The sequence below is a fragment of the Akebia trifoliata genome, chromosome 3 (genome assembly GCF_017979445.1).
Source record: "Akebia trifoliata isolate Shusen 1 chromosome 3, ASM1797944v1, whole genome shotgun sequence".
Classification (NCBI taxonomy): Eukaryota; Viridiplantae; Streptophyta; class Magnoliopsida; order Ranunculales; family Lardizabalaceae; genus Akebia; species Akebia trifoliata.
In genome coordinates, this window is record NC_141377.1 from 39,020,565 (window position 1) to 39,040,863 (window position 20,299).

Sequence of the window (20,299 nt, forward strand, 5' to 3'; positions counted from 1 at the left end):
ACTAGTTGGCGCTCTCCTCAGTCTCACTGACCTCACCATTGAAGAGAAAGGATACCAAGGAAAGAGAGGCACCAAGCACTCTAACTACATCCTCAGATAGAACAGTTAGGACACTCAAATCAGTTCACTCTACCTTAATTCTCAACAAGAAGATCTTCTAAAAGCATGGCGACCGTGTCATTGGACAGTCTTCCTTCTCATTCTTTTGTGAGCCAAGATAACCAAAATCTTCTAATCTACCAAAACTAAAGAAAAATAAAATCCAAATCTTAACAAGAAATATATAACCACCAATAAGTAGAATATGATAATAGTAACCATAAAGATCAGTCTAGAAAGGGATCACGGGTATCAAAATAAAAGACCAGAAGTAGCCATAAAAAAATACCTCGAACATATGAATTAAGAGTTCCACTACCAAAAAAACCCAAGATGGCATTCACCTGACTGAAATTCAAAAGTCTGCAGGTCACGGACCTAAGTGGCAACAGATGGCTTAGAAGCAACTGAGAGCCTGGATCTCTTCTTTGCTAAGCTCTCACTGCGGCATTCTCTCTGCTCCTTCAACCGGGAGGCCAGAAGCTTCTGGTAATCCGCTGCCTCAGACTTGGCCTTCGCAATCCTCTTTTTCTTCTCAGCAATCCTTGCTCGCTTCCTTTGCAGAGTCAAGGGAGTCACAAGTCTCTGTATCTTAGGAGCTTTACTGCACTTCTTTCCTGCCAACCAAACAAATGCCACCGTTATTAGCGCAGAGTAGAAACAATTTTGTTTTTTTGATCTCTTCATCTTTTTTAAGATGAGATGTTACCACCCACCAGATTTGGTTGTGAATGTTCGGCGGTATGTGTTGACATATTTCCGGACATCGTCCTCCTTGGATAAGTTGAAGAGTTTCCGGATCTTTGATGCCCTCTTTGGACCTCTCATTCTTGGCTTCTCTGTATCAGTCAATCCAGGAAGATCATTCTCACCCTTCTTCACGATAACCAAGTTCAGAACCGACAGGTCTGGGCTAACAATGCACCCACGAACCGATTTCCTCCTCCTCTCTCCGTTGCGCCTTCCATATCCACGGAAGCAAGGAGTGCCTGCCAAAGACAAACCATACAGGATTAAACCCTATCTTCTAGCACAGACCGCATACAACAAATGAAGCAAAATAGAAAACTAACTAGCAGATTTGACCGAGATACCCTTCTAAATGACCATAAAGTGCTAAAGCCAACTAAAAAGGTTACGATCAGTTATATAAGTTTTTAGTAAAACAAAAAGAGCCTACAGCTTACCCACCTCTGTGCAGCAAGAGACGGACACGGCCAGGAGTCAGTACACCCTGCTTCATTGGGAACCCTTGCTTGTCACAACCACCCATGATTTTGAAAACATATCCCTTGAACTCCTGTAGAATAGACACACACCTAAATTGAAGAGATCACTCGTCCTGAAACTGTAAAGTTCCAAAATTGTGACTGAAATGTACCTCGCCCAGAGCATCTCCGCTGACCTCCTGTGAGATCCTCTTGTCGAAAAAAGCTCGGCTGCATGTTTAGAGGATGAGGTACGGAACAGGCATATCCATTTGAAAAATAAAAATAATGGATGTAAAGGGAACCAATGGGAGCAGCTCAAGTGAAATAAACATCAGACCATAAGATCAGTAAAGCACCTACCACATATGAAAGGTTATAAAATTAGGTTTGAATCAGATCCGTCACATTACCACATATAGACCTTCCAAATTAAGGTGGCACCTTCCTAATAGTCATCTGTTAAATACTAAGATGGCTACTTGATAACACATTAGTGCTAGCAACGACAAGATAAGACTCTATTCTTGCTAGCAAGTGAAAAATGCAGAAACGCACGATTTTAATCAAATGGTGCAAGAGGAATGTTGTCTTAATTCAGCTGCAAAGTCATATGTCCAATACTAAGATGGCTGCTTGATAACACATTAGTGCTACTGACAACAAGATAAGATCCCATTCTTGCTAGTAAGTGAAAAATGCAGGAGCGCACCATTTTAACTCAAATGGTGCAAGAGGATTGTTGTCTTAACTCAGTAGCAACAATCAATCCAGTAAAGGGAAATACAATAAATTCTTTTGAGACTAGAATATAGGAGAGCTGTAGATATATCCTCTTAACTCAACTGAAGATCCCGCATAATAAAGCCTCTTGCAGAATTTAAGCTATTTAATTGCTGCAAGTATTTTACCTTAATCCAAGACTCTTATTGTGAGAAAAGAAATCCATGAAGGTATCTTAATGGACCAACAATTTCCATAGTTAGATTGGCATCAATATCATACTAGTATATACAAATATCTGGATAAGAATATGTGGCAGCCCAAACAAGATGAAAGTAACAAATCAAGTGTTCAGGTTTATATAGAAACAAAATAAATCATAGCCATTAAATGATCTGATAACAACGTTCAGATATAATCCTAACTTCTAAACTATTTTAATTTTAAAATATGATTTAGTAGATCATAGTACACTTTATTGCATTGCTTCCTATAATACTCTAGTACCCTCTCGAACTTATGGTGATCAATGATCATTTGGAGTTTGCTAAAATCAATTGCCACCAAGAACATGATCGTCGAAGATTGCCTAACAAGTGTTGCCGAAGAATACATCCCCATGATCATATAAATTGGAAAAAAGAACAAAGTGCAATCAATTCAAATCATTGGAGCAGTCCTAAAAAGCAACATGATCAAATAGCCTATGTTGGACCATAGAATGGGCTCAATGTAGGCCCTATGTTGGGCTCGATCATTGGTCAATGCCACTTTTGGAACTTAGATGGGCTCAATGCGACTCTATTGTGGACTTGATCATTGGCTAGATTTGGGCTATCAATAATCTATAATTTTTATTTTTAAAATGTGCTTGACTATACATATTTGAACTTGGAATTGAGCTGAAGGTCGGTCCTCAAGGAATAGGCTTTGTGAAAACCAAGAACGGAACACGGCTTACAGAGTGGCTTTTGGCATCATGGATTAATATTTTGTTCCCCACCGAGATGAAACAACATTCGAATCGAAACAATGACTATTTTGGACTTTTAGTACCAATTTTTCTTGTAAATCATCCAATATATATATATATATATATATAAAGCATCAACTTCAATCCAAATCCATGAATAAACACTCCGAAATTTAAAATCTTGATTACAATTCTAATGGTTTTACTATGCATCACATATGAGCATCGGCCACTGCACTGATCAGATCTAGAATAAAATTTAGAAAATTACCCAATTTCTCACTCTAATCTATTAACACGGTCTTGTAATTTTTTTTTTAACAGAGAGCGATGAAAGATTTTAAAAAAATATAAAAACCCTTGATTTCTAAGACCATAGTCAAAATTATTGGTAAGTGTTCCCACGCTATATTGTACACTTTCAAATATTTTCGCTCGAAACCCAAAAACAAAAAATAAAAATAATGCACCATTAACATTACAAGGTAAGTAGCAAATAAGATCTAAAAGTCTACTTTTTCTTATCTAAGAACACAGATTTGAAAGAAGAAAAAGAAAATGAAATTCACTGATAGATCTAATGAACAAACTCACAGTTTCTGATCATCATCGATTTCGAGCTTTTTCTGGCATCCAGTAGTCGGATTCGCAATATTAAACTGCACAAAATCGGGGAAAAAAATTATGAACCAAGCAAAGTACTATGATCTGAATGTGAACAAAAGATAAGGACATCTAATTGTTTATAATTGAACTAGTTGGGCTTTTCGATCAAACCTTCATCTTCGATCTTCTGCCGCAACGAACAGAGGAGGCGCGAAGTGTAAGCGAGAATTGCTCTTGGTTCGAGTTTTCCCTCACGAATTAGGGTTTTTGAGACTGTGCGTCTCTATTATATATCGACAAGGATAGTAGGCCTATCAAATGGGCCTCTGTCCCGCTAAGTCAGTCCCTCCAAGAAAAACAAACTAAGGGTTCGGGCCTCATCTTGAGCCCACAAAATAAGGTTGATATCATAATTTTCAAGCCCAATAAATCTGGCCCAGAGTAAGTCTCGATGGGATTCAACCCTTCCCACTCGGCCGAAGGATCATGTAGAGCCTGAATCAAGGTCCTCATTTGGTAAATTCTGACCGTTGAATTTCGTATTTTAACAATTAGGATCGTGTACATTTCTGTGAGTCATTTTTTATGAATCACCCGATCCCAATCCCGACCTTTATATATCGATTACGAGGACCTTTAGTGTTAAGTAGTAGGCATGTCAATTGCGCTACTAGACTTGCCAACAAAAATAGGTTGGGGCCTTGATTCTTAAAACCATTAAATCTTAGTCCATATTAAATCTCGTCAGCATTCAAAGCTACTACATTGGTCTAAATGACACTTCAGATCTCTGAGGTTCATGTTTTTTTTTTTTTTTTTACAAAATATGGATAGCTTTGATAATGCAAACAGTAGGGGAAAAAAAATTTAGTTAGTAGATTGTGGACCCTATTTATTAGGTGAAAGCTCTTCATGAAATGTTTTGAAAAATAATGAGTGGTTGAGATTTCTTGACTCTTAAAAAAAATTATTAAACATAGTTGTATAGCTTGGTTGAGTTTGAAAGTTGATTTGGTGTTGTTTGACATGAAAATTGGTCAGAATGAGTTTTAAGGAACCTAAACTTCGAGGGGTTGGCTCAATCGCAATTTCAAATCTATAAGTGATGAGAGTCCGTAGGTTGTGTGTTCGATATCTAGTATGAGCAATGGTTCCTCAAAATCACCCGTGAGGGTGTACCCTGACTTACTTGGTGTGTGTGATGTACGGGTGTTGTGTTGTGTTAGGTGGAGGGACCTATACACCCGGTCCCACTAGTCGGATGTAAGTTAGGATACCCCTATTAAAAAAAAAAATGATTTTAATTTTTAAGGAACCCCAAAATTCAATTAGGTTGAATCGTTTTAAACAAATCCTTCTTGGGATCGTTGGCAGTGTTACCTTGATGTGTAGCGTGGTTGCCAAGGCGGGCTAGATAGGGCCAGTGGGGGCTATAGCCCCTACTGAAATTTGAAAAATGAACGTAAATTTACCAACAGGCCTCATTGTTGCATTTTTATAAAAAAAAGTATAGCTAGAAATCGTTGGAATGGACTCCACGTCATTTTTACTAGACAGACCTACTGTTGCAATTTTATCACAAAAACTCCTTGCTTTTTAAAGTCTGTTACTTTACAAACCTTTATTCTGGAATCATACTAGACGGACTACCTTAGTAAGATTTCAAATTATACTAAGGCTCTTTAGGCCCGCATGGATTATTACATTGGCAATCCAACACCACAGCCTTCTAGATTTCATAAAAAATTTAAGATTTAAATAGATAAATTCAAGAAAAAAAAATCTATTTTGAGCTTGGTCTCATGGTGTTAAATATGGATGGCTATTAAACTCATGATTTTAAAATTAAAATCTAACGATCAAAATTAACAAATTTTTTTCTTTTCATAATTCTTAAAAAATTGTCATCTGACATCAAATCAAGTTTTTTAGACACCACTAATATGCCGTTAGAAAACTTTTCTTACTAGCTTCATAAGATTAGTGTTTCTTTCTTAACAAAAAAAAAAAAAAAAAACATGGGTTGGGACTTGGACCCACATCTTTTATAAATCTACATCATAGATTTATTCCACGTTTACTTTTCTTTTAGGTCCATAGTGGTGGATATTGCCGCCACTATATTTTTTAAATATTAGAAAAAATCATAAGTTCTATAAAGACGGTATATAAAAATAATATTTGAAAAAATAAATAGAAAACATACTATAACAATTAATATTAAAAACCCATGTTTTAGTCAGTTTACCTCAATATTGAATGGTCTTTGATTGACTTATATATTAAAGTTCAACTTGTTAAAAATTCATTATTTTGCAACTAAACAGTGACAAGTTTAACATTGACAATTTGACATGTAAGGAATCCAAGAGTATTGATCAACTATCATTAGCATTTAGCCCCCATTGACAGAAAACCTTGGCTCCATCCCTGGTGGGTGCTAAGAGTCAAGGTCTCCAAAGGTGCTTCGTGCTCTCTCGTGAAGAAAATGTTTACTTGAATAATGTAACCACTAGAGTTACTAGAATACATGGTCCATTTTGCAAAGTCCATTCATTTTTTGAAAAAAAAAATTGAAAAATTCACCATCAATTTGTGAAGTGCTTAGAAGTGTTGTATCTTGTCAACTCACTGGCATAACAAAAACTTGGAAAGTTGGTGTGTCTCGTAACCTTGTGATTTCTGTTTTGGAGAGTTTTACATATTTTTGTAACTCTCGATTATATAAATAGAGATCTCTAGAGCTATAAAACTTATGAGAAAATAGTGATTGTTCTTGTTATGTTTTCGTGGATGTATACACACTGCCGAATCACTTAAACCCTTGTGTTTTGAGCAATTGTGTTGTTTTTGCTATTTCGATTTTTTCTCTGACTCAATTCATTGGTCATTCGCATCAAGTGAAATTTCAACACCTGGTTTTGTGGTCTTCAACCACTCTCGCGGTCTTGCCAATTAAAGACAAGCATTAATGTTTCAAATTTTTTTTTAATGCTTGCATATATTGCTTTTGTATCAATTTAGATAACATTTAATATCCTCCTCAATGTAATGCAAGCTTGAGTCATCATCACAAGGACTAAAATCTATTTAGTTTAGACATTGGATTAAATAGAAAAATACTAATTTATAGTATATAATACTCTCACTATCATAAAGTGAACGTGATGATGATAGGCTTTATGAACTAATGTTTGTATGATTATATATTTTAAATATATTTGAAAAGAGTCATGCTGGGGTGACACTAATGGAGACACACTGGTGACAAAATGATGTGGTGTCGCGCACATTACCGTAGATGCTTTTTTGCAAGATACAAATAAAAAGCATCTACGGTTATGTGCGCGCCACCACATCATTATTGTCACCTTTGTATCTCTGTTTGTGTCATTCTAGCATTTTCCATTTGAAAATTTTATAATACTGAGGTTTCCAACACTGATGTTAGTCTTATTTCTAATTACACGTGGGTATTTTTATTTCAAAATCCATACACTGATAGATATAGCTAGAACTATTCATATCCTGATCGTCTTCTTCCATATGGCAACTAGGCACTTGTCAAAATGTGGTCAAGTCGGTTGGAAGTTTAAAAATCTTTTATTGGAATTGAGTAATCCATTTGAATTAGTTCGACATTTATGAACTTATTTAATCTTTATCTTTAGTTTTCACCTGGGGTACAAAAATGGTAATCGTGTCATGTTTTTTTTTTAAAGTTTTCTACTTGGGGGGGGATTTCAGATATATAAATAGAGATCTCTAAGGCTATAAAACTTGAGAAAGTAATGATTGTTCTTGTTCCATGGACACAGGCACACAGCCAAACCACATAAATCCTTGTATTTTGTGTAATTGTGTTATCTTTACAATTTCATTTTTTTTTTCGTGTAGACCATGGACGTCTAGTCATCCTAGTACATACCTGATTCCATTTGAAGAAAATATTTAAACAACTAAGTATGGTTTTTGCCAAACTGAACTAAATTGCAACACAAAACAAAATTACAACTGAAATGTAACTGATACATATAATCTACACAAAACTACCCCGTAATCTAATCGAAACAACAAAAACAAGATTATTCTGTCGCAAGAACAATCTACAAACCCCACCTTATTCTACACATCGTAGATTCTGATCAGAGTCTATTAGTTTCGATTTTTAAATGTTACATTTATAACTCACACACAAAATCACTCATTTCATTATCTTCTATGTCAGTATCACCATCAAGGTCATCAAGATCCATGCTACCTTCGATAAAATGATACCCAATCTTAACCCCTTCAAAAGGTTTCCGTGCCTCTTGTAATATAGCCAATACATCCTCAGTACTTTGGGCCGGACCATTTATATTATCGATCTGAAAATTATCACTCTCTCCCGTCAACTCTAATGGCAAGCTCTTCAAAAACCATGGATGGCTTTTAATTTCAGAAATAGTTATCCTCTGCAAAGAAATCAACAAGATCAAATTAAAATTAAAGTTGAATGGTAACTTGTATTTAATAAGGTTAGAACATAAGTACCTTCTCTGGGTTAGCCATGAATATACAAGATAAAAGATGTTTACATTCCATCGATACTCGCACATAGTCTGGAATCGAGTATTGGGCACTAAGTATCCACTGCCATAAGTTGCAAATTTTTTAATCTGATTTATAAACTCTAATGCAAAGTTTTGAACTAGTAGATATTTCTTAAATGGTTTTTTTTTATTTATAACAAACCTCGATCGTTTTTTTAAAGTTCTTTGGATCGTCAGGATCTTCGAAGGGATATGCCCCTACGAGCATCACATATAAGGTAACACCAACAGACCAAACATCTGCAATCTATATCAAGAATTATGTATTGATGGTGAGCAATATACGAAGCATAATGTGATTTGAAGTCGAAAAAGAAAGTTAGTCTCACCTTTCCGTCATAATGTTTTCTAGATAAGACCTCTGGAGCAATGTAGGCCGGCGTTCCTACTGTGGATTTGGGTTGCGAATGCAACAGGGACGACTTCCAAACAAGGAAGAATAGTTAGAATCGAAGTAAATTTAGCTCGATTTCTGCAGCTTTTGCAAATTAATCACCTTAGAATACCCAAAATCGCATATCTTTAGACGGGGTGCCCTGCTCCCATCTAATAGTGTGTTCTCAAGCTTCAGATCTCTATGGCAGATTTCCTATAATAAATAAATTAAATTATAGGAAATTCGACTAGAGGTATACTAATTTTCTTGGATAAGAAAGATGGAAGATAATACCATGGAATGACAATAGCTGACTCCCGATATCAGTTGTTGAAAGAAAAACCTTGCCTGTTTCAATTGAATTAAAAAATTTAGATAAATGGGTAGTTTTAGTTTTGAGGAAGAATCAAAGTGAGAGTTAAACATCTTCCATCTTCAGCAAATTCTTCAATATGTCTCCAAGAAATTTGATTTTTTTTTTTTTTCAGTTAGGATTCTCAAATTAATACTAATCTTTAATTTAATCTTACTAAACTTAAATGCTTCAGATATCTTCTTAACCAATAAGCTAGAGTTCTTCAAGTAGAAGTCCTCAGTATCAAAATTTCAAATTTACGACTAATTGTTTCTAAAACCTTAGCTTTCCTTCTGTTATTGAGTCCACGTATTTCTTTTGATATATTTTCAATTCTTCGCTTTCCGATTTGATGAGCTGTAGCTCTTTATCAATTTAACGATTCTGATTGACCGAACCATTCAAGATAACACTTATTTTCATCACTTAGTGCCGAATACCACATAGCGTACACTATGCAATATTTTCATCAAATAATGGCATCTTAACTCTTAAGCTTACCTCGTCCTCGCCGAATCTACCAGCATTGCATATCCTCATAAAGAGTTCACCACCTGCAGCAAATTCCATGACTATGCCAAGATGAGTAGGTGTAAGCAGGATCTGCAAGAAATACCACATTTTAGTCCAAATTTCCAGAAAAACCCACTAAATAACACTTATTTTCCAACAAAACAAAAGAGCAAATAAGTTAAAGGGTCTAGTTTACTTCTTGTCTTCACGATGACAACCTCATTACCATAATAAGTAGAAATTATATAAGTTGCAAGTTTATAAAAACAGATGTAAGGGTTGAGTCAAATCAAAGTGAGGAAAATCTATTATTCCTTAAATACTGAAATTACACCAACTTCGTTTAACAGAGGAAGCAACATAGCTGCTTAACCATTACCGAAGCTCATAGACAACTCTTGATCATCTAAAACAGAGGAAACAAGTTGAATTCAGACACATCATTCCTAAATTCCTTTTGGATATTAGACTTCAAGAATCAAACTTAGATTAGATTACTCCTTGAAAAAGAAAATTGTACTTTTGGATGAACAAATTCACAGACTACTTATATAGAGATCTTTTCAGTTTGGAACAAAAGATGTATCTTAGAATATTAAATATTCAACAATAATTAAAAACAAAGAGAAGAGAAAGAACATCAAAACAAGTATAAACTCTGCTTCTCTGACAGATCTTTTTGGGTAGAAAAAAATAACAAATAAAACCCAACAAAAACCATTATTACTTTAGCATTTATGGGATAAAGATTGGACATTTAACAACCAACCTCTTTGAATCTAACTATATTGGGATGCTTCAAGGATCTGTGGTTCATAATCTCTCTCTGCACATTTTCATCAATCTGTGACACAAAGAACCTCTCAATCAATCTAACTGAACAAATCCATGTAGAAGAAATACAACCCAGATGGTAAAATTGAAAATTTTAATACAAAAATTCAATTATAGAGAAAGAGAGAGATGAAGCAAACCTTTTGCCCTCTCTCTATGTACTTTACTGCATAAAGCTCCTTACTGCATCTATCTCTAACAAGCTTAGCAACAGCAAAGTTCCCAGCCCCGATATCTTTCAATATTTCGTAACGCTCCATATGTTTCAAAAGACCAATCTCTTTCTCTATCGCTCTACTTCTCTGCTCTTCTCTTCTTCTCTAACATAGAGCAGTATTTATACATGAAAGTCCTCGAAGTGTAATTTACAGCATTTTAATTTAGACTTTTCAAACCACAAATGACGTTTGAGTTTTTCCATCAAACAAACGGCTGAGATGGGAAGACATCTTGTACTTTAATCCCTAAGTAATCTTCTAGGAAGCCTTCGTTTTTTTTTTTCCCTCTGATCTCAGCCGTACGATGGATGGAAAATCACAAACGTAGTTTGATGAAGTTAATAATCTCGGAGATAACTATGACACGTGAGTTGGCTAGGGTGGTGAGGCAATGAAAACGACAGAAATCTCTTCTCGAGAAGAATTCGTCGTCAGGTGAAATCTCCCACGTGCAAGGACACGGCAAACGAGGAACCTTTTCTGCACGAAGTGCATCGTCAGAACAGGATGACACATGTCCATTTCTTGTTGTTCGATAGGGGTGAGTCAAAATTTCCTTGTCAGACTGAGGAGTACGAGACAAGTATCTTTAAGATATGATCCATACCGTTAATTATCATCGATTGTATCAATTGAATTATTCATCTATTCACATCTGCACCGCTTGGAGGAGGATAAGGCCATTGTCCATAATTACCGTTAATTAGGCTTGTTTGCATTGTTTTAGATTTCTCCCATAAGAATTTTGCAAGTATTAGTTATTTTCATAATTTAGTAAAACACTTAGGTATGTTTGATTGCACATGAAAAATAAGATGAAAAATTAATTTTCATAGAAAATGACATTTTTCAAGTGTTTGATTGCGCATGAAAATGAAAATTCATTTTCCACCCCAATTAAAAAGTCCACTAAATCATGGATTTCACTTTTCCACCCATATGGGTGGAAAAATGAAATTCACCCATATTTTCCATCTTCAATTCTTCTCTACCGCCACCACCACCATCATTACACTAACATTGTCGTCGTTGTCGGCTCCGTCTCTGATCGCCTTTTCTTTCTCTTTTTATTTTTCTTCTTTTCCTTCTTCTCCATCCCTCACCCTCCTCCGCCACCACCACCACTACGTTCTCCCCCCATCTTCCTCACTTACCTCCGTCGTTGCCGTTACCTTTGTCGCCACATCCTCCCCCCTCCCTCTTCCTCGTCATCTTCTTCTTCCTCTCCCCCTCCTCTTATCTTCTTCGTCCTTCTCCTCTTCTTCTTTTTTCTCATATTTTTCCATGATTTTATCTAAGTGAAATCAAACAATGGAATTTGATTTTCCAACTCTACCTATTTTCCACAATTAATTTTCCATGGATTTCAAATTCCATGGAAAGTGATTTTCCATGCAATCAAACATACCCTTAGGGTTAATGAAATTTACTAAAATGCGATTAATTTTTTATTTAAAAAAAAAATCCGATTAGAGTCCAATGTTCATTTTAATTCCTAAAACATGGATGTGCGAGATTACAGGTTTTCAAGTGACTATCTGTAGGTTCGTTATTTTTAGCTATATCTCACTACATAAATCAACAAAATCGTCACTTTAAACTTGCAAGACTGTCACTTGAAAAACTCGTGATCTTGGATGGCTCACATTTCAGGAATTAAAATGAATAGTTAGTCGAAAACGTAATTGCGTCATATTCGACACACGAAATGATAATTTACCCTTAGGGTTATCCCCTGTAATAATTTAAGTTTTAAAGAAAAAAAATCAAATTTTCACAACTAATTCGTAAATAATAAAAAATAAGACATTGATTTCTAGTAAAAGTAAGTCTAATCTTACATTTTATAGGGATAAATCTAATATTACCAAATTTTCATAAAGAATTTACTAAATTACTCATGTTATTTATGCTAATAAAGAAATTCAAAGTTCGTCGAAAAAAGTAAGGCGGTGTTTGTTTGCGCTATTTTTCAGTGCTTATTGCTGAAAAAAATTAAATTCAGCACTTTTGTCAAAATAGTGCGTTTGTTTACTCGTGCTTATTGCTGAAAATAAGTGAAAAAAATTCAGCACTATTTTGATGCTGAAAAAAAGTGCTGAAGCGGTAAGTACTTTGCTTTTTCAACACAGACAAGTATGCCCTTTGTTTTTTTGAGCATGGACAAGTATGCCCTTATTCTTAAAAGGATATTACCTCTTATATCCCATGGATAAGTATATAAACACCCCACAAATTAATAAACCCACACCATAGCTAAATTATTTTGTCTTATATGGGTTAAAAGTTTTGGAATGAGTTGATTTTTGGTGAGGATGATCTCCTCCTTTGTTTTTTTAAGCATGGACAAGTATACCCTTATTCTTAAAATGATATTACTTCTTATATCCCATGGATAAGTATATAAACACCCCACAAATTAATAAACCCACACCATAGCTAAATTATTTTGTCTTATATGGGTTAAAAGTTTTGGAATGAGTTGATTTTTAGTGATGATGATCTCTACAATGAGGAGATCATCCTCATAAAAAATCAGTACATCTTGAAACTTCTAACCCTATCAAAACAAGTTCAAGAACTGTAAATTGTCCCCTTTTTTTTTTTTTGAAAACTATTTTTAACGAGTTAGAAGTTTCAAAATAGACTGATTTTTTGTGAGGATGATCTCTAGACCATATAAACCATCCTCACTAAAAATTTGCTCATTCCAAAAACTTTAACCCATATAAAACAAAACAAAAAATGGCTATAGTGTGGATTGTCCTTATTAATTCATAGGGTGTTTTTATAATTACACATCCTTCATTTCCATTGAAAATTATTCATCCAAAATTAAGTTCTTTTAAAGTTGATTTCAAATTTTGGTGACTTGTATGACATTATTATTTTTAATTTGAAATTTGTGGGTTTTTATAAATAGAAATTATTATTTATAAATTGAAGATTATTTGAGTATTATTTATTATTTAAAAATAAATTGTATTTTAATTTTATAAGAAATAATATATTTTATTGTGTTTGATAATAAATAAGCATTTGAAACATGTAAACAATGTGTAATATGATTGTAAGGGTAACAAAGACAATTTATCAGTTTCAGCAATGTGTAACAAACATGATTCAACATCTAAACAAACAACTTTTTCAGCACCTAAATTCAGCGCTTATAAGTTTCAGCGCTTAATACTATTCAGCACTTATTTTTTTCAGTTTAACAAACAACACCTAAGTCTTGTTTGGATTTTACGCGGACTTTTCCTTTAAGAATCTTGGAAGTAGAAGTGCTGAAAATAGAAGCTATATAAGTGATCATCCTCAAAGCCATTCCCATAAATAAGAGATTAGACAAATCATTATTATTTTTCCTGCATTCCAATGTCCAATGCAACATCCATGTTGCTTTAATGAAAGAACGAAGTGTAGCTACAAAACTATCATTAGGGAAGAGTTGCTTTTTGGGAAATCAAATGTTTTTTAAAATATTGAAATTATATTTGAAGTTTCCATCTTTTAAAATGTGCCAATGAGGAATATGTGTTCATTGGGGGTGTGATAATTCTCTCTCCGTCTTGTATGTCAAATTATACAACACAGGATTTATGTGGTGCCTCGGATGTTTTGCAAAACCCTTCACGGACTCTAGGTTGAGCAGCTTAACGGGATATTAGAAATGAATATGAGATAATAACATCATTGTTGCATAATGGGTAACATGAATCTTAGAAATGTCTAACCCTTGATTCGTAGAGATTAGAGGAGCATATTGGAAGGCGACTTCTAAATTGGGATTTACATAAAATCCCAAATTACTTTCTTAGTGCGTCAAAGTCCACCTTACCCTATCAATTTTTTCCCCATTAGTCAATATATGTAAGCCAAAATCCTAATTTTCACTAGAACATCTATGCCAGGGTTTAAGATGGACCACGACATCACGCTAACGAGGCCTTGCTGAAAATCCTAAGTTAGTACATAACTATGGTTATCTCAATCCGAATCTTATGGATTCGATAGGTAGTATTAGTACTTACAAACTTTACCAAGTCCAGTAACCAAGTGATTTTCTACAACTACTTCTCGATTTTACTTTTGAGTCGTGCTGGAATAACCTCAAGATTGTACCTCATATCGCACACCTTGACGTGAAAGTGTGTAGTAATCATAAATACTTTTTTACTTGTATCTCGATGAAAGTATTTATAGTTCCTACACACTTTCACGTCAAAATGTGCGATATTTTACTTTTATACCTTCCTTTATATATATATATGGGAGTAGTTCATGGGACATATGTAAAAACAATGGTTTTTCAAAATATGGGTTAGAGGTTTTGGATTGAGCTGATTTTTTGTGAGGATGGTCACTATGATGAGAAAATCATCCTCGCAAAAAATCAACTCAATCCGAAACTTCTAAATCCATCAAAAGTGATTTATAAATTATTGGTAAAAATTGATAAAAAATCGACAGTCCACATTCTAAATCACTTTTAATGGGGTTAGAAGTTTCAGATTTGACTATTTTTTTTTTTTTCGGATGATCTTCCCATCATAGAGATTATTCTTACAAAAAATCAGCTCAATCCAAAACTTCTAACCCATATTTTGAAAATTTATTAATGTTATATTATTTTTTCATATGTCCCTTGATATTCCCTATATATATATATATATATTCAAAAATTAAGATATAAAGATAAATCCACTAAAATAATTGTAAAGGAGATACCATTTTCTTAAAAGTATATATATATATATATAAACATGGATATTTCCTTTTTGATAAATATTTTATTTATAATACACATGTTTGGACCAATAATTTCTTTATACAGCGAAAGAAGACAAACCCAAATCACAAACAACTGCCAGTACCAATGATGACCATGACAAATTAATCTCCTCTAGGAGTAGAATTTGTCGAGGGTCACACATAGTGAAACTGTTTTTCTTGTTTACAAGCTATACATGTAAAAGATGCAGAAGTAGCTCATACAGTAGTCAACACAAGTCAAAACTGGTCATGAGTTGGGGACCGAGGTATGGTGCACTAGTAACCACTAGATCATCAGGCAAATCTTGCTCCTCCAGAATCGCATAACCTAAGTCATAAAATTAAACAAAGTCATCTTTAGAAATTTAACACATAAACTATACCATGGAGTCAAGTTTAGGTTGAGTTTTTTTATTTATTGAAATTTAGGTTTAGGTTTATTAAAGCAAACTTTTATTATGTGTTTAGAGATTAGGATCAGAAATGATGCCTTAAGTAAGATGTGTTATAAAGCCCGGGTTGTCAATGGATCGGGTCCAGATCAATTCAAGAACTGATGGGTTTAATAAGGTTTTTCTAACCAGATCCAAAACCGATTCCATATACAAAATATAAACTTCATATTAATTTCTTACATTTTATTAGATGAGGACATTGTCGATTTAATCGATCTGATAGGTTATCAAATTGGATCCTTATCGGGATCCAAATTAATTCTCAATCTAGACCAAAAGTTATTGTATCACAACGAACTTCAGGTCTGATCAAGTCCATTGACAACTGTACCGTAGAATCTAGCATTCGAATTTTGAGTTCATTTAGTACTGTCTCCCTACAAAATCAGTGATACAAGGTTTATCTCATGCAAAATGCAAGATTAGTTTATCTCCCCATTAAAAGTCAACGTTACCTTCTGTTGTTGATTTAACGGTGAATTTTTTTCTTTTTTGGGGGGGGAATATTTACGAAAATGTGATCAATTTTTGACAAATTTACAATTCCGACTCATTGTTCATTTTAATTACTAAAATGTAAATAGTAACTAATTCAAAAGTTTTAAAGTGACTATCTCGCAGGTTTTGCTATTTTTAGTGAGATAGTCACTTTAAAACTTCCGAATTTGTTATCATTCATGTTTTCGTAATTAAAATTAATAGTGGGCCAAAATCATAAATTCGTCAATTTTAGCTCACAAAATGGTAATTGACCCTCCCTTTTTCTATTTTTCTATTTTTCTTTTTTTTTCATATTTTGATTTAATAATTTAAGTTTTTGGAGGATAACTAGCAAAACAAATCAAAATCAAAATTTCACAAAAATTAACCTTGACTTTCAATCAAGAAAGGTAAACCTAGTCTTGCATTGCTCAGAGATAAACCTAATATCACCAATTTCACAAAAGGGTATCACTAACGGGTCTGTATCCCTTGACTCGTGAAATAAAAAACACATGATCCTGCCAAATCCAATGATTGAGATTTATCCTTTGATTTATCCAGAGGATATGTATCTCCGAGATATGTATTATCAAGATACGCATAAATATCAATTGTTGGATATTGTATGTAAGTAGTTAGGATCGTATATTCATTCCCTGAGCCAACGGTTCCAACCCATTACTAAATTACATAGAAAGTTATTTTGGGGTGAGTTTTTAAACAGAACTTTGCATAATTAGATCAACTTTTTTTTATATCACACCTTCATAAGATTATACATAACACACCAATAAGTATATACGCACTCCTAAAAAGGGTTGAAACTAAAATTGGTGAATCTCCACTCCATAGGTTGAATATGACAAAATTTTGAGTCTAGTACATTGTTCATTTTAATTTTCAAAACATGTTATGTTTGATTATGATTTGCCAAGTAGCATACTCAAATGATTCTGTGGCATGACAAGTTTCGGTACAACTCAGGATTCACAATTGCACTTCTGCATTAAAAATGTATATTCCAAAGGAGCCGTGTATGCCAAGGCAAAAGGATCTACGATTCCCGAACTTGTCCACATCATGGAGTCATTTGAGTATGACACCTAACGAGTCATATTATCAGGACTCTTGATTATTAATAGAGTCGTCATAAAATGACTCATCAGGTGCATACTCAATCGATTTATTGACGTGACAAGTTTGAAAATAGTAGATCTGTACACCTCGGTATACACAATTGCATTTTCCCATTAAAAAAGTGTATCCCAAAAGAGCCATGTATCTCAGAGTAAAAAGATCTACGATTTTCAAACTTGTTCACGTAAGTAAGTCGATTGAGTATGCCACCTAGCAAGTCATTTTATCAGGACTCTTATCATTACTAGTGAATTTCCATTCAAGTTGTGATAATCTAACTATCCCACGTGGCGTAATCAATTGACTATATGGCGTGACAAGTTTGGAAACTGTAGATCTGCGCTCCTTGGAAACAGGGCTGCACTTCCCCATAAAATGTGCATCTCAGGGGAGCTGTGTATCCCGAGGAGCATAGATCTACTGTTCCTAAACTTGTCACGTCAGGGTAATCAATTGAGTTTGCCACACAGGGTAGGCAGATTATCACGATTCTTTCCATTCTATCCCAATTTTAACATGAATTTGTCAGACGCACCAGGAATTGAAGGAATAGAAATGTCGTCGAAGTAAGTCGATGGCCTCCCTAACTCTTCAGAGTACGGTGGAGATAACACGTCCAAGATAGCACAAGGCGTTAACGCGGTAAAAGAATGTATATTTCCACCACTCTTTGGAAACAAAACAGAAGCTTCACATGGAGCTTTAAAAACACCATCCACTACATTACCTGCTAATCCAACTGCAGTACCCAATATTCAAACAGAAACAACATTCACAATTAATCAAAAAAGAGAGAGAGAGAGAGAGAGAGAATGAGAGGAAAATAATTCCATTGTTATATATGTGGAATTATATATGGATAAATTGCAATTGTTTGAAAATAATAAACTTAAAATGCTTACTAGTTTTGCAATTAGAATTCTCCATTTTCACCCAGTCATAAGATTTAATGTACACTGAACCATATAAAATTTTGCTCAGAACTGTCATTCCTGGGTGATCATGAAGTGGTAGTTTCGCTCCGGCTGGGAAGCAAAACACGCCCATCTGCTTTTCCAAAAAAAAAAAAAAAAAAATTCAAATCCCATTTAAGCTCTAACATAATTAATGCATGCATTCTTGTGGATTTCAAATTTTTTGTTTTTATTTTTTATTTAGGGTGTGTTTGATTGCAGATAAATTGTTTTCTTTGAAAAATCAATTTCTTATAAAAATAGTTTTGACAAAATAGATTTGTTTATAAAAATGTAAAAAAAAAAAAAAAAAGGAGAAAGAGTTGGTTTTTTTTTTTGTTTTTTGTTTTTTGGGTGGGGGGGAGGAAGGGGTAATAACATTAAGATATTCCCACCCCGTTAATTAGAGGATTGGATCAGATAGGAAAAATGACTTTTCCCACAAAAATTCACTGTCATACATCAGAAAATTGCATTTTATTGAAAAAATCATTGTTTTGCATAATAGTATAAACTTCTTAGGTACTAAATGTAGACTCACAGAGAAATGATCACATTCGTGGATGTGAATGTACGTAATTTCGGAGACTCCTTGCCCACAAATCAGCCCCGTGCGGCCCTCCAAGTTCGATGTGGTTACCCATGAGAATTCCGAACATTGCTCATTGAATTCATCGATGCCAACATCAATGGCTTCTATGGTGTCTACATTTCATAATAGAAATAACACAAAAAATTAGATCTTAATGTTAAATTATGAATTTGTTGAGAGAGAGAGAGAGAGAGAGAGAGAGAGAGAGAGAGAGACATGAAATTTGGCTAAAGAGATGTTTTAGTACCTAAGAGACTTCTCAACCATTGAATCTTTTGGAAGGATAGGGGCTCTTTCTCTGAGAATAAAATGCTACAAGCATCATAAAGGATTTGTATTTTACTTCTCTCCATTGCATGGTTCATTGGAAGTAGAAATGTGTTATCTTCCCAAGTTTTTAACAGAAAATCACAATATATAAGGTCTTTTAAACCCAGAATTGGGTCAATAAAACCTTGGGCTTCCCTATTGACTTTGCTTTACAATGGGCTTTCGTCGATTGTGATAATGCTGGATGATGGTAAGGGTATTGTGCAATTACAAATGTAACCTTAGTCCACAGCTCTAAAGTCTAACCCACGGCTGCAGATACCTGTTTCAACAGAAACAACAGTTTGTCTAGCTTTATCGATGGACCGGATCTCCATAACCCGATCCGATCCATTCTATAATTAGAGATCCAGAACTAGGATTTCGGATCAGATAAAGAGTAAAGACCAAAAGCAATAAATTATCAAATTGAATCTAGATTTATAAAACCAATATTCACACTGGCTTGGTGATCTTATTGTTAGATAACTGATTTCTTTTTTTATTGTTGATTATGTTGATCCAAGCATATTAAAGATGTGGGCCCACTTATGATTTTTGAGATGACCCCTTAATAAGTTCATGATTGATCAGACCATCTCTATTTATTAACTAATAATAAAGCATCAGAAAAGTTCATACTAATATTTTTTGATTTCGTAGGATGGCCCACCAAAGATGTTCACTAATCGTCCAGCATCAAAGTTAATCTAAACATTTTGTTTCTAGACGTCTAACCCAATATTTCAATGGGTGATGTACAACCCTACAAAGGTGATGATGATTGTTGTTGATTTTTGAACGCTAAGGTTTTCAAAAGCTAGACAGAGTAGTGTAAATGGGGAAGGCCACTATAGGAAAATATGTATGAAAGCAAATAAGAAGTAGATTGAAAGCACTGCTATCGTGACTTTAACTCAGACTGTAGGTGTCGTGTCGTGTCGTTTGACATCACCTGCAAACGCACATGTATTAGAAAAGTTAAGATTTAAGTAAAAATAATAATTTTTTATTTATAATTAATTTAAATAATAATTTTAAAATTTTTGGATTAATAATTTAAGTTTACATAATGGTTTATACTCTAAAATATT

At 34.2% G+C, this 20,299-nt stretch overlaps 3 protein-coding genes across 4 annotated transcripts; all 3 read right to left on the minus strand.

Moving 5' to 3' along the window:
- Positions 1-256: 256 nt before the first annotated feature.
- LOC147406844 (small ribosomal subunit protein eS6-like) lies at positions 257-3,923 on the minus strand. Its single transcript, XM_086435132.1, has 6 exons — positions 3,781-3,923; positions 3,598-3,662; positions 1,481-1,538; positions 1,291-1,399; positions 816-1,088; positions 257-716 (listed from the first exon to the last, which is right to left on the minus strand). The coding sequence occupies exons 1-6, from the start codon at positions 3,784-3,786 to the stop codon at positions 478-480; spliced, it is 750 nt and encodes a 249-aa protein (XP_086291258.1). The 5' UTR covers positions 3,787-3,923; the 3' UTR covers positions 257-477.
- Positions 3,924-7,590: 3,667 nt separating this feature from the next.
- On the minus strand, positions 7,591-10,648 carry LOC147406845 (serine/threonine-protein kinase SAPK2-like). Its single transcript, XM_086435133.1, has 9 exons — positions 10,423-10,648; positions 10,218-10,292; positions 9,437-9,538; positions 8,875-8,928; positions 8,701-8,793; positions 8,534-8,626; positions 8,347-8,451; positions 8,146-8,244; positions 7,591-8,066 (listed from the first exon to the last, which is right to left on the minus strand). Exons 1-9 carry the CDS (start codon positions 10,540-10,542, stop codon positions 7,791-7,793), a joined length of 1,017 nt encoding a protein of 338 aa, XP_086291259.1. The 5' UTR covers positions 10,543-10,648; the 3' UTR covers positions 7,591-7,790.
- A 4,625-nt stretch (positions 10,649-15,273) lies between these two features.
- LOC147406846 (plant cysteine oxidase 4-like) lies at positions 15,274-19,303 on the minus strand. 2 transcript variants are annotated; one of them, XM_086435135.1, is made up of 5 exons: positions 19,144-19,303; positions 18,846-19,009; positions 18,254-18,398; positions 17,887-18,090; positions 15,274-15,604 (listed from the first exon to the last, which is right to left on the minus strand). In XM_086435135.1, exons 1-5 carry the CDS (start codon positions 19,259-19,261, stop codon positions 15,504-15,506), a joined length of 732 nt encoding a protein of 243 aa, XP_086291261.1. In that variant the 5' UTR covers positions 19,262-19,303; the 3' UTR covers positions 15,274-15,503. The 2 variants fall into 2 exon arrangements, with proteins under 2 accessions (XP_086291261.1, XP_086291260.1); XM_086435134.1 differs by having other exon boundaries at positions 18,254-18,401.
- Positions 19,304-20,299: the final 996 nt, after the last annotated feature.

Bases quoted from the DNA above. Each gene is read 5' to 3' on its own strand.
- LOC147406844 (XM_086435132.1), bottom strand. The intron at 1,539-3,597 runs GTGAGTTTGTTC...CTAAACATGCAG, and splicing joins ATCGATGATGATCAGAAACT to CCGAGCTTTTTTCGACAAGA. The intron at 1,089-1,290 runs GTGGGTAAGCTG...TGTCTTTGGCAG, and splicing joins CCGTCTCTTGCTGCACAGAG to GCACTCCTTGCTTCCGTGGA.
- LOC147406845 (XM_086435133.1), bottom strand. From the start codon at position 10,542: ATGGAGCGTTACGAAATATTGAAAGATATCGGGGCTGGGAACTTTGCT. The intron at 8,627-8,700 runs GTGATTAATTTG...CTTGTTTGGAAG, and splicing joins GCGATTTTGGGTATTCTAAG to TCGTCCCTGTTGCATTCGCA. The intron at 8,452-8,533 runs GTGAGACTAACT...TTCTTGATATAG, and splicing joins GAAAACATTATGACGGAAAG to ATTGCAGATGTTTGGTCTGT.
- LOC147406846 (XM_086435134.1), bottom strand. From the start codon at position 19,261: ATGAACCATGCAATGGAGAGAAGTAAAATACAAATCCTTTATGATGCT. The intron at 19,010-19,143 runs GTACTAAAACAT...TATGAAATGTAG, and splicing joins ATGGTTGAGAAGTCTCTTAG to ACACCATAGAAGCCATTGAT. The intron at 18,091-18,253 runs GTAAGCATTTTA...TGGGTACTGCAG, and splicing joins GAATTCTAATTGCAAAACTA to TTGGATTAGCAGGTAATGTA.